General features: G+C 37.8%; 1 protein-coding gene across 2 annotated transcripts in view; it reads right to left on the minus strand.

Annotated features, from left to right (window-relative positions):
• Positions 1–419: 419 nt before the first annotated feature.
• The window catches only part of LOC121428471 (EVI5-like protein), a 91,743-nt gene continuing 79,600 nt past the window's right edge, over positions 420–12,562 (minus strand). For both annotated transcript variants that reach the window (XM_041625099.1, XM_041625098.1), the window contains exon 19: positions 420–1,007. In XM_041625099.1, the coding sequence (XP_041481033.1) occupies positions 738–1,007 (270 nt within the window). In that variant the 3' untranslated portion in view covers positions 420–737. The remainder of the gene's footprint in view (positions 1,008–12,562) is intronic.

Genomic DNA, 12,562 nt, shown 5'->3' on the forward strand with positions numbered 1-12,562 from the left:
AACACGAACCTTTTAGGTTTCGTACTAAGTTGAGAGCTAAAAGGAAACTCTATTGCATCCTTACAACTCTACCTCTTTCAGTTATGAACAGGTGATAATATCATGAATAAAAACTTGTTTCATAATTTATGTAACAGGATTTTGCACAACAGAATTTGATTTGAGCATACTTTTCCTCCTTTTACCTGGTTATGAATGTTTCCTGTCTTCTACCTTCTTCCAAGAACGATCTGAAATGCAAATAAATACTGTCCATTTTGAGACACTAGAGGGTGCACTAACCACAAGAACTTGTCTCCATTAATGTTATGTCAATATCGAGCAAGGTTTCCATATTGAAGAATCAGTCTAAACCCATGTTCTCGGCTCTATTGCATGCATGATGTTCCTGTCAAATAAATCTTTTAAAATCCTATCTGTGACAGAATGCATATTTACGGGAATCACATTCTTATGTCCTCCGATATCCTTCAGTAGTCCTTGTCTTTACCTTGGCCCGCAATCACAAAAGCAATTTCATTCAAGAGGATTCCATGAAAATCTGATCTACAAATCCTTAAGATGTCTTTCAGCAGTTCCACATCACATCCTAAACCTCGTCCCACTCTGCAGTTTATCATATAAACAATATCATGGCAAGAACTTTCCGACTCCTTCGATCACCAGGGTATAACTCTCATCATTGAACTTCTAGAATGTGGTGGGAACGGCCGAAGCACCGCTTAGATCAGCAATCATCATACAGTGCTTTCTTTCCTTTCTAGAGGAGAGTGAGGTGGTTCGTCCTTCGGCAAGACCTCCTCGTCGGAGATCTCAGCGATGATGTCCTCATCGTTGTCGGATTCAATGATGGAGATATCGATGCCCATCACCTCCTCTTGGTTGGCTTCGTCCTCTAGGACTCTTTGCTCGCGTTGTAGAAGCTCGGGATCTTCCTCGATCTCGCATTCGATGTCGGCAGCCTTCTCTCCTGATCGCAGCCTCTCTCGCTTCTTGAAGACAGCCACCTGGGGTAACGGAAAAGAAATAATACAGAGCACATCAAAATAATAATAAAAACCTCACATTCACCCAGGGTAGCCTCTTCCATGTCCGAAAATTGCTCTCCCAGTGGGCCCTGCTTAACACAATTATGGTATCATAAGCCCGGCTTTACCTGGGCTGCCTAGGCGCTCAAGCATTTCAGGTATTTCTTCCTACCAGGTATCCGTTTACAACACCTGGGTGAAAACAATGGCATATATAGATAACACATCTCTAAAAGATGAGAGTGCTGCGGTGGGATTCGAACCATGGACCTTGTGGTTCTTGCTTGATAGACTAATCCACTCAGCCACATCACCTCTACATTAAAACAGTATGCATTGATAGATATTAGATACATGGAGACATGTATGGAAAACAAAAGAGAGATAGACATTCATGTAATGACAAATTATTAAAAGGAAGATAGATGGGTAGGTATACAATGTACACGTACGTATAACGAGATAGATATTGAACAGGTAAGACAATACAATAATTGAAAAGATGGTTATTTCTCCAGTTTATACTAATACCATCTTCATGCTGGTTTCAAATTCCTCCTGGTGCTGTCGCAGGACAGCGACATCGCTAAAACCCGATATAAAGGCTTTCACAAAAGAAAAGTTATCCCGGCACAGTCCTAAGATAAATTTCATTTATCCATTCACACTGCGGCAGGTGATTTTTATGACCTCCGTAAACAAAACACGTGTAGGCTTGTGACCATGTGAGTGACTCGAGTTCTGATACACTGGAAATGTTTTAGGGCGTGGAATCAAACCCACGTCCTTCAGATTGAAAGACGAGAATCATAACCACTAGACCACAACGCACTCACTTTATAGTAAACATATCACAAGTGGTTTATCCTGGTGTTGTAGCGGTGTGCCTTCACACTAAAAGAACACCGCTACAACACCAGGATAAACCACTAGCGGTGTGCCTTCACACTAAAAGAACACCGCTACAACACCAGGATAAACCACTAGCGGTGTGCCGTCGCACTGAAGGAACATCGCTACAACACCAGGATAAACCACTAGCGGTGTGCCGTCGCACTGAAAGAACACCGCTACAACACCAGGATAAACCACTAGCGGTGTGCCGTCGCACTAAAAGAACACCGCTACAACACCAGGATAAACCACTAGCGGTGTGCCGTCGCACTGAAGGAACACCGCTACAACACCAGGATAAACCACTAGCGGTGTGCCGTCGCACTGAAGGAACATCGCAAGAGTTGCTGGGCTGTCCTGCTGCTATCACTATGGCTAGCCTAGTAATAGTTTGTTGCGGAGTTAAAGCAAGGTAATCTCAGGATAGTTTATTGTGGGTCAGAGAATTCATACTGAAGGCAACAGTCCCGGGATTGTAGCAATGTGAGGACGGTATTAGACAAGGAATATTGATTAAGATTAGTTGCTTAAAAAGATTTCAGCGGTTTGCTTTTGATGATAATGCCATCTGGGAAACATTTCAAGCACCCAATACATGTAGTTCTACTATTATTGACGCTACAACAGTAATTAAGTTTGGTGACAACATGAAAATTATTTTGCTTGACATTAAACCATTACGTGAAACCCCCCTTTGGATAAAGACCGCAGTTCAGATTGCAAACTGCGGTGTTATACCCCATTTTTCATTTGGATCTCCCAAATATCATTTCCAAGCCCTTATCACCCGCGCTTGGCCAGGTAATCCAGGGGTAATCCCTGCTGTCTCAATTTCACCTCCACAGGCCAGTATATGAGCGTTGAGCGAAGGACCAAAAGATAAACAACAGCTGTGCTATTACGTAAGACTTCTCTGCCTGTAGTAGGACCTTCGGAATGAAATTATTGTATTCGATATTTAATCACGTTTTCAAAGGCATATTGTATTCAGTAATCTAATGTTAGTCCATTTTCAATTTCGAACGAAGAAAATCGACCTCGAAATAAGGAAAGTAAGCGAATAAAAATGACGGCATGTTTTGCAGAAACCGAGCTCAGTGCTGCGCATGCATCCCATCGTGTGTGGCCCCCTGCTGTGACTGTATATGCCGGGCTCTTGTGTTATCTTCGGACCGACGTCAAGAAACAGGTGTTTTGATACTTAAATTGCTTGCTTGGGGCATGTTAGGGTTTGTCGGACTTGGAGAAGAGAATTGATGAGAAGGGAAACCGGGGTATAGTGATCTCAAATGGAAGTTTTTCGTCATGCCAAGCAACCAACACACCCTGTACAGTCAGGCATGTACATTGCAGAGTTCCCCATTTATGCCATTAAGTTTATAAAACTCATCATTTCTTAAAGTCATCAAGAAAATAATAAATGTGTTCATATTTTTCTACTATATTTAGAAAGTAGCTCACTTTTGTATCATAAAGAACTTAGGGGGAATCTTGAATGTATCCAGTACAACTATTACCGTGTTTACACGCTGCATCGGCTCGCAGTTTAGAACCACGAGCCGATGCAGAATCGGCTTTTTTGTTGCGTGTAAATGCGATTAACTTGCATCGGGTCTCGGTGCAGAATCAGCAATTTTGCACCACCAAAGTAGTAGGTTCAGGACTGTGAGCCGATGCACAGAAAGCTGATTCTGCATTGGCAATTGGCGCGCATTTCATTTACTTTACCATTATGACATACTTGTAAGCGCACGGATCCAGCGTTGTCTTTATATTGAAGTATATTGTTGGTGCCCGGATCATTTCAATTTTTTGCAACGCGAGTTGTGACAGCATGTACAACTGTAAATGCGGTGCAAGATAAACCAAAAGCTGATTTTGCATCGGCTTTTGGTTCAGAACCAAAAGCCTATGCACGTGTAAACAGGGTGTATATACAGACAACTTTTGTAAATGTACAATTACTATCTGTATGTCTACCTGATTTCTTATACTGTATGTAATTCATTTGTTGGTTTCTTTTTTTTATTCACGTCTTGCTGTTAAACCAGTGGAAAACAATTTTTCACAATCTTTGTGATCATGTTGCGGAGACAAAATAAACATATCTCGTATCTTGTCTAATCTTTCTTTCCAATACTGTTATCTATACAAGAAAGTTGGCCTTGAGTTTAAGGGGTGGAGGTTACTATTTTCCCCCATTCATGATTTCTACGTGGGGAAAAACTAAATAGAGGATAAGCAGGAATAAGGAAAAAAGGGAGAAAGAGGAAAGAACATGAAAAGGAGAAAGAATAGTAAAGAAGTTTGGGTGCATAGGTCATGTACATTAACCCCAGGCTGAAATTAAATCGAAAAAAAAAATTGATATCAAAATAATCTTGCACTGCCCTTGATTGAGTTGCTTTGTTTTCTTTAAAAACAGGAATAAATGTGAATAACATGCACCACCTAAAACCTAGCAGCGGTTCTTAATGATCACATGACCTAACATATTTCCTACTGTGATGTTTTGACTGTTAATATCATACGATGGGTTATAGTGTAAAGGTGGCATATGTGACCAAACATGGTTAACATGATTACCTTGTTTTTCTCCACAAACAATAAGACATGTCGGAAACCACATTTGGGGTTTTCCCTCCACCCTGGCATTCAGGAATAAAATGTACAGTGGAGTTAAGGCAATGATACTTACTCCAGGGAGAAAGTGGCCACTTGGTCTACACCCACTTGGTCAACACCCACTTGGTCAACACCTACATGGTCAACATTCCATGTGGTCTTATCCTGAATGGTCTGATTGTAGTTTGCCTACATGTACAACCAATTTGTCTACTAATAATAATTTTACTGCTATCTAAGCCATCTACCATTTTGTATACTTTCCAGTTCAATAGGCTATATACGCAGTTTGTCTAGATAATATCAGCTATGGTAACATGTCAAAAGGGAATACTAGTCTGGTCTGTTAGCGTCAAAAATGCCCTACTTGTGGACACGGTGGACAAAAGCATGATTTTTTCTCCAGACCTTTGTTTATGTATAAGAATTAAGAATGGGGTATGCTCCAAAAAATCTGGCTGCAGGAACAGTGAAAAAATGGGTGAAAATGTCAGAATTTATGAGTTCAGATTTGTCTGATATATAGACTAGTGCTAGTGCAAAACTCAATAGCAGTGCATTATTTTGCATTGGATTAGTTCTTGAATTCAGACCCTTTTTTGAACAGATCTTCTGTTTGTCCTCGCACCTCAAACCAAATATCTGAATGAAGATGCTAACCAAGCCGAAGGGTGACGGTGGAGGGGGTTGAATGTTGGTGTGTACGTACATGTTTTGGTCTTGGGGGAAAGGTGTGCAAGACACATTTTTTGCATGTGTTGGAAATTGTGTTGCCATGGTAACAGTGTATTATTGCAAAAATAAGGTAAAAATCTTGCAGCTAGAACCACTTCCTCTGTTTTTAACCGATTCTCATGAAATTTGGCACACACATTGGTCTTGAGGTGAAGATGTCTAAGACACACTTTTGTGTGTCTTTCAGAAATCTTGTTGCCATGGTAACAACATATTATATGGTGAAAATTGGGAAAAAACTTACAATTCAAACTGCTTCATCAGTTTTCAATCAATTCTCATGAAATTTGGCACACACATTGGTATTGAAGTAAAGATGTACAAAGCATTTTTTGTGTGTGTTTCAGAAACTGTGTTGTCATGGTAACAACATATTATATGGCAAAATTTAGCTAAAAACCTTGCAATTTGAACTACATATTCAGTATTAAAAGGGAATCAAGCCTTGGTCATAATGTTGTGTGCATGGAAAAGGAGAAAAATAAGAATGGTGAAAGTTTTAAAGAAATCGGACAAGCAAAATAAAGTTATGGCTGCTTTAAAATTAAGATCCCTAAGGCTACTAGTATGTAGAATTCAAATTGGCAACTGGGTAAGTAAATTATGACAAGGGGTGAAGCCACAAGGACAACTTTCCCATAAGAGTAGTAGTTATCAGGATTTTTGGTTTTCTCCTAAATCCCTATTCCATTGGGGCCGTAATATAAACCCGGTAGTATGTTTTATGTCCTCATGAAAGAAAGATATAATTTGAAGTAAAACTTTTGAAAAAAAGAAATTTTAGCTAATTAATTATTCCAGTACATGGAAGAGTGGTCCTTGCCTTCTTACATCACTATGACATCACATATGCGGTCAATTTGAAGTCTTCATGGGTATAGTGATTACCAATGTTTATAACTTTAATATGTTCACAACTTTGTTATGGTTTGTCCGATATTGTTCAAACTTTGACCTATAAACTTGTCTGATTTTTCATTTTCCTCTAAAAACAAGTGTTATTTTGGTTTGATTCCCCTTTAAAACGTCATATAATAGCGCAGGGTATTAATCACCTTCAATAATATTTATAGGCTTTTTTGGGGGGGGGGGGCGGAGAAGGTCCTTAAAAACTGACAACATAAAAATATAGAAGGTTAAAGGCCATGACCATGAGGAACTTAAACACTCTTAAAAAACACCCCTTACATTTTTTATTGGGGGGGGGGGGGCTTTAGAAAATTGCCACATAAAGATTAAAATGAAATTATAACGACTAAGAACTTAACCCCCCCCCAAAAAAAAAAAAAGAGGGGGAGGGAATCCTTTACACTTCAGCATAGCCTCAAATATTTAAAGCCTCCAATTAATTAATGTTTTATTTGAAGCATGAAGCAGGGGCTGTCACAGAAATATACTGAAAAAAATAAATGAAAGAAAATATAAGGCTAAAATCTATTGTGCACATAGGTATATTTTTGATATGGTATGTTACCGAGTCATGGATTTGCAAGTGAATTTCTAAAACAAGTGCAGAGATTTTTGTATATATTTATATTTCTATAATTAGTTGCATGATTAAAGGTACACTTTAAAATATGTCAGAAAAAATATACTTAGAGACAGGAAACAGAAGGAGATGGCATGGTGAAGCTCAAAATCAAGAGTGATGTGAAAGTTAAAAAGAAAGAGTAGGAACGGAATATGAATATGAATAAAAGACTGAGTAGGAGAATATAAATAAACAATGGTTAATTGGGTACTGTAAACAATTTTTTTTTATCAAATCAGAATGCATTGAACTTCAAATGAATGGTCTGAAGTGCAAAGGACTCTTCTTACCTTTGAAGGGGGGGGGGGGCATTTTCTACTAAAAAGTATATCAGCCCCCTATTTTTTTCGGGGGGGGGGGTTAAGTTCCTAGTCATAATCCTTTAACTCTAATTTTTATGAGGTCATTTTCTAAAGACCCACCCCCCAAAAAAAGAGTAATGTCTAGCTTTAAAAATGCATTGACCCCTGATGGACAAAGGTGTAGACTGGTTTGAGCATGGGGAAGTAGAACTAAAAGTGGTATGGGAAGGGGTGCACATCTTGGGGAGGTGGAACTAAGGTTTGGAAAATCAGCTGTTGAAAGTAGAAGGGGTACACATTTTGTTTTGCTTGCCAGTGTTGGAACTCCTCTGCTTCAGCGGAAGGTTTCATATTCACCCAGTGTACCTCCAGCCTATATGCCCTTAAGGGGATGCGTTTTTTAAGAGTGTTTATCATTTTTATGTTTCTAATGGCCACTGCCTTTAACCTTCTTTGATGTCAGATTTAAAGGACTAATCCTGCCCCTTCCCCCCAAACCCAGAAATATTAATGAAGCCCCCCCCCCCCACATTTTAATGCAGAGAAGACATTTAGAATTTAATATGAATCTTTACCCTAAGATGAATATTTCTTCCAATTTTTATGAGCACTGGCTAAAAACAGGGGGAGAAGTTTGATTCACAATAAGTTTTCCTACATTTCTGGCTATCATATGTGGCTACCCTGGTAATGCACTCTCTGACAAATGCAAAAGAAAAAAAGGTTCTTGCACATCTTTACCCTAAGGCCAATGTGTGAACCAAATTTCACAAGAATCGGTTCAAAACTGATGAAGTAGTTAAAATTGCAAGTTTTTTACCTAAATTTGCCATATGATATTTTTTTACCATGACAACACAGTTTCTGAAACACACACAAAAAGTGCCTTGTACATCTTTACTTCAATACCAATGTGTGTGCCAAATTTCATGAGAATTGATTGAAAACTGATGAAGCAGTTTGAATTGTTAAGTTTTTTCCCAATTTTCACCATATAATATGTTGTTACCATGGCAACAAGATTTCTGAAAGACACACAAAAGTGTGTCTTAGACATCTTCACCTCAAGACCAATGTGTGTGCCAAATTTCATGAGAATCGGTTAAAAACAGATGAAGTGGTTCTAACTGCAAGATTTTTACCTTATTTTTTGCAATAATACACTGTTACCATGGCAACACAATTTCCAACGCATGCAAAAAATGTGTCTTGCACACCTTTCCCCCAAGACCAAAATATGTACATACACACCAACATTCAACCCCCTCCACCGTCACCCTTCTGCTTGGTTAGCATCTTCATTCAGATATTTGGTTTGAGGTGCGAGGACAAACAGAAGATCTGTTCAAAAAAGGGTCTGAATTCAAGAACTAATCCAATGCAAAATAATGCACTGCTATTGAGTTTTGCACTAGTGCTAGTCTATATATCAGACAAATCTGAACTCATAAATTCTGACATTTTCACCCATTTTTTCACTGTTCCTGCAGCCAGATTTTTTGGAGCATACCCCATTCTTAATTCTTATACATAAACAAAGGTCTGGAGAAAAAATCACGCTTTTGTCCACCGTGTCCACATAATTTCGCTAACTGACCAGACTATACCCTGGATTTTTACTTTAAATCAATCAAAAGTGATATTCCGTTATCAATTAAACAATTCCTCTTCCTCTGGAAGCACTGCAAGGTTTTAAACTTTTACCTGAACAATAATGATCATAACCACACATTCATAACACTTCCAAGAATAAGCTAAAAGTACAGCTGCCCTGGGCAGCGGTGCCAACTTGGGAAACCCAATGCAATATTCTTTTAAACTTTCAGTTCATTTATTTTCCATTGAAAAAATGAAATATTTTTATTTTAACAATACAAAATATGCGTGCTTATGTTTTTAAAATGTTATTACACTTTTTTGTTCATATGACATAGATTGCATGAATTTGTTCATCCCCTTATCAAACTGAGTGATATTGTGTGAAAATTATGGGGAAAGGTTGTTTAATTTTTCAAAAATAACTTGGTATTCATATTTACATTTTTTACATTCTATAAATACATATCATTATGAAGATGGTGATGAAGATGATAAAGATAAAAGAGATAAAGATAAAGAAGATGATTATGGTCATGATGGTGGTGATGGTAATGATGATGATAATGATGATCAAGGCGATGATAATGCTAATGATGATGGTGATGATGATGTTGATGATGATCAAGATGATAATGATGATGATGGTGATGATGACAATGTGATGATGATGGTTATGATGATTGTGATGGTGATTATGGTGATGATGATGGTGATGATGATGGTGATCATGGTGAAGATGGTTATGATGATTATAATAATGATTACCATGATAATGACGACCAAAATGATGACCATGGTGAGATTTTTTAATAGAACTTTTCAACCTCCAGGTTAAAAGCTACATCATGTAAGGGTTAATTCATAGCCACTTGGACTTACTGTAATTTCATTTACTTAATGGTCAAATTTCATTTTGACCATTCTGTCTATCACCAATAATAAGACAGTGATGATATAGGATATGACCAAGTGACAATTCATCAAACTTCATGTAGCATCGACCCTCAAACCTACCAGTTACCCAACCACTGAGCCACTCAATACTCTTAAAGAGAAGGATTGTACCTTCTCATCACTGCATGTACAACGTGAAGGACTGCACCCGTTATTTTTCTTACAGAAATGATCTAACATATTTTTCTGATGAAAACAATTAATCATAACTGAAAAACAATCAACAATCCTATGACCTCATCTCCTTTCTCACAACTAACCTTGAGAAATGGAGTTAGTGACCCTGTTACGTTGGGACGTAAACAATGCACTTGAAATCCCCACCATCTCACCCCACACCCCTTTAGTAGAGTCACAGCATGGGAGAAATAAGAGTGAGGTGATCTTTGCACTCTTTAACCAGCGTGACCCCACCACCTAAACAAATCATTAGCCCACAAACTCATCGGAAGGTAAATACAAATATTTTGAGCAAAACGTGTTTGAGGCCACAAATTGGTTTAAGGGCTCCTTCTCAGGATGACGTGATTTTCAGAGAAACCGAGGGTTCTCTCCAAACTTTAAAGGCAGTGTAATAGTATGATATGAAGCCTCAAGAACTGTACTTTCTAAATGGACATTAACTACACTCTATCTCCATAAGCTGACTTTCCATTATTGAAATAATTCTAGAAGTCAAAGCTATGTGTTATTTACATCTTTTAAATCAAGTTTTGCCCATGATTAACAGAATACTGTGGTCACATGAGATTTGACTTAGGCAGATTAACTGATACATGCATACATAAATTGTGATCATTTGATTAGTATTCAATATTCATTTTACAATTTCTCCTTATATTTCTTTCAATTTTTAAAGCTATACTTATATATTTTTTTGAGAATCAAATTTGGATTTTCTTTTAAGTCTGAGAGCATGCAGTGAAAGCACTGATTATAATCAACACAATTTGAGATAACGTGTGAAAGCAGTCCCTTGGGATTTCAGGGAAACTAAAATGCCATTTGTCAAATGTTTAAGACATCAAAAGATTGGTATGACTGGATAATTATCCACATCAACATTTAACAAAGCAGATGCTTTATTACTTCATGAAGTCAACCGATGGGTTATTTTCTGAATCCCTTTAATTCAAATCATATTTTTCCAGGGATCCATCCATTGTTCATGGTGGCAACCTACGATGCTTTACTAAGAATAAAAATAACACTCGCATGGCAGGTGTTAAAGCATATTTAAGTTTTGGTAAACACCTCCCCCCCCCCTCCCGGAGGTGAAAACTGAACTGAATCATTGTGACCCGCAGGTCTCTCCTCCCGATATAACTGATTGGGGGAGTGCAGGTGGACCACTACACCAGGGTTTCCCCCCACTCTTACACGAATAGTGCAGTGGGTTCTCAACGTGCAAAGTTGGTGACTCTCCTCTGCACAGTGCCTCCATTTATCATCCTTTCAAAGGGTGTTTTCCACTGTAACATAGCCTGCATCTATGGAACAGAAGAGAGACGTGTACACACTACACACTGACTTCTGTCATCCACCTGGGATGGACTCGAACCCAGGATCTTAGGTTCCACAGGCAGACGCTTTACCGAATGAGCAAACTCGCTCTGTGCATGTTATATATTCTTTTCTTTTTTTATATATACATGTATATATATATATAAAGCCCCTTCCCATGCACAGAATGGGCTAAAATTTTCAGGATGCAATCTCTGCAGCTTTCAAATATCAAAGATATAAATTTGTAAGGTAATGGCTCAACTTGCCTTTTCCAAATAGAAATGAAAATATCAGAATAAGGGCACTGGGTACCTAAAAATATTCCATTTTTTTCAAAGAATTGACAGTTGAAAAAAGAACCAATGGCCTCATTTCTATTGCAAGATTGAAATGGCTCAACTTGCCCTTTCTAAACAGAAATGAAAATATCAGAAAAAGGGTGCTGGGTATCTAAAATATTTATTTTTTCTTCAAAGAATTGACCGTTGAAAAAAGGACCAATGGCCTCATTTCTATTACAAGATTGCCATGTAAGGTGATGATCATGTAATTCTCATTACTTGCTTCTTACCCAATATTTTAGGTGGGCTTTAAATTAGATTATTTTTTTAGATCCATCCATTGTTCTTGAATGCATTGTGTTTTGTGTTTAACTCCCATGATGCTTTACTTGGAATCAAATTAACACTCCCATGGGAGTAGTTAAGAGGTCGCAAGCATGGGGTGATAAATGACCTCCTTATACCAAACTCATGTAACTCCAGAAAACAACAAAGAATTGGCAAGCTACCAAGTTTCCAAGAGAGAACTGACGACTTTCAAAGTAATTCACCAGGGTGGTATATCAATAACATCATATTGAAAATGTGTCAACTTCTGAAAGTCCTTCATGATGAATTTTCCCTTTATTTTTTTCATTCCAGAGTATGAAAAAATATTAAATAATTATATTGAATAATCATTACTAAATAATAATTTTGTGAACAGTTCCTCGATAAGACCTCCCTGGGTAGAAGGCTCAAGCGATTACAATACAATCCCTTGCATGAGAAAGTGTGAATAAAATAATCAATTTTCCACTTTTTTTGAGGGGGGGGTGGGCAATGATAAACTGGATATTAACATACATATTACATTCCTGTAACAGATTTTTTTTAGCATATTAACTAATTTTTAGTACCGGTATGTGTGTGATACCATCATTAACGTACACCCGCAACCTGGCTCCAATCCAGTGGAGTAATAGTCAATTCAAGGTGGTGAAAATGTCAGATCTGCACTATTGTAATTTTTCAATGAATATTTGAAAGATTTGTATTTTTAAGATGTTTAAGCAAAAAAAAAGATCACTACTTCAGGGAGGAAAGATACGGTTTCTCTATTTTGTG

This window comes from Lytechinus variegatus, chromosome 15 (assembly GCF_018143015.1).
Source record: "Lytechinus variegatus isolate NC3 chromosome 15, Lvar_3.0, whole genome shotgun sequence".
Taxonomy (NCBI): Eukaryota; Metazoa; Echinodermata; class Echinoidea; order Temnopleuroida; family Toxopneustidae; genus Lytechinus; species Lytechinus variegatus.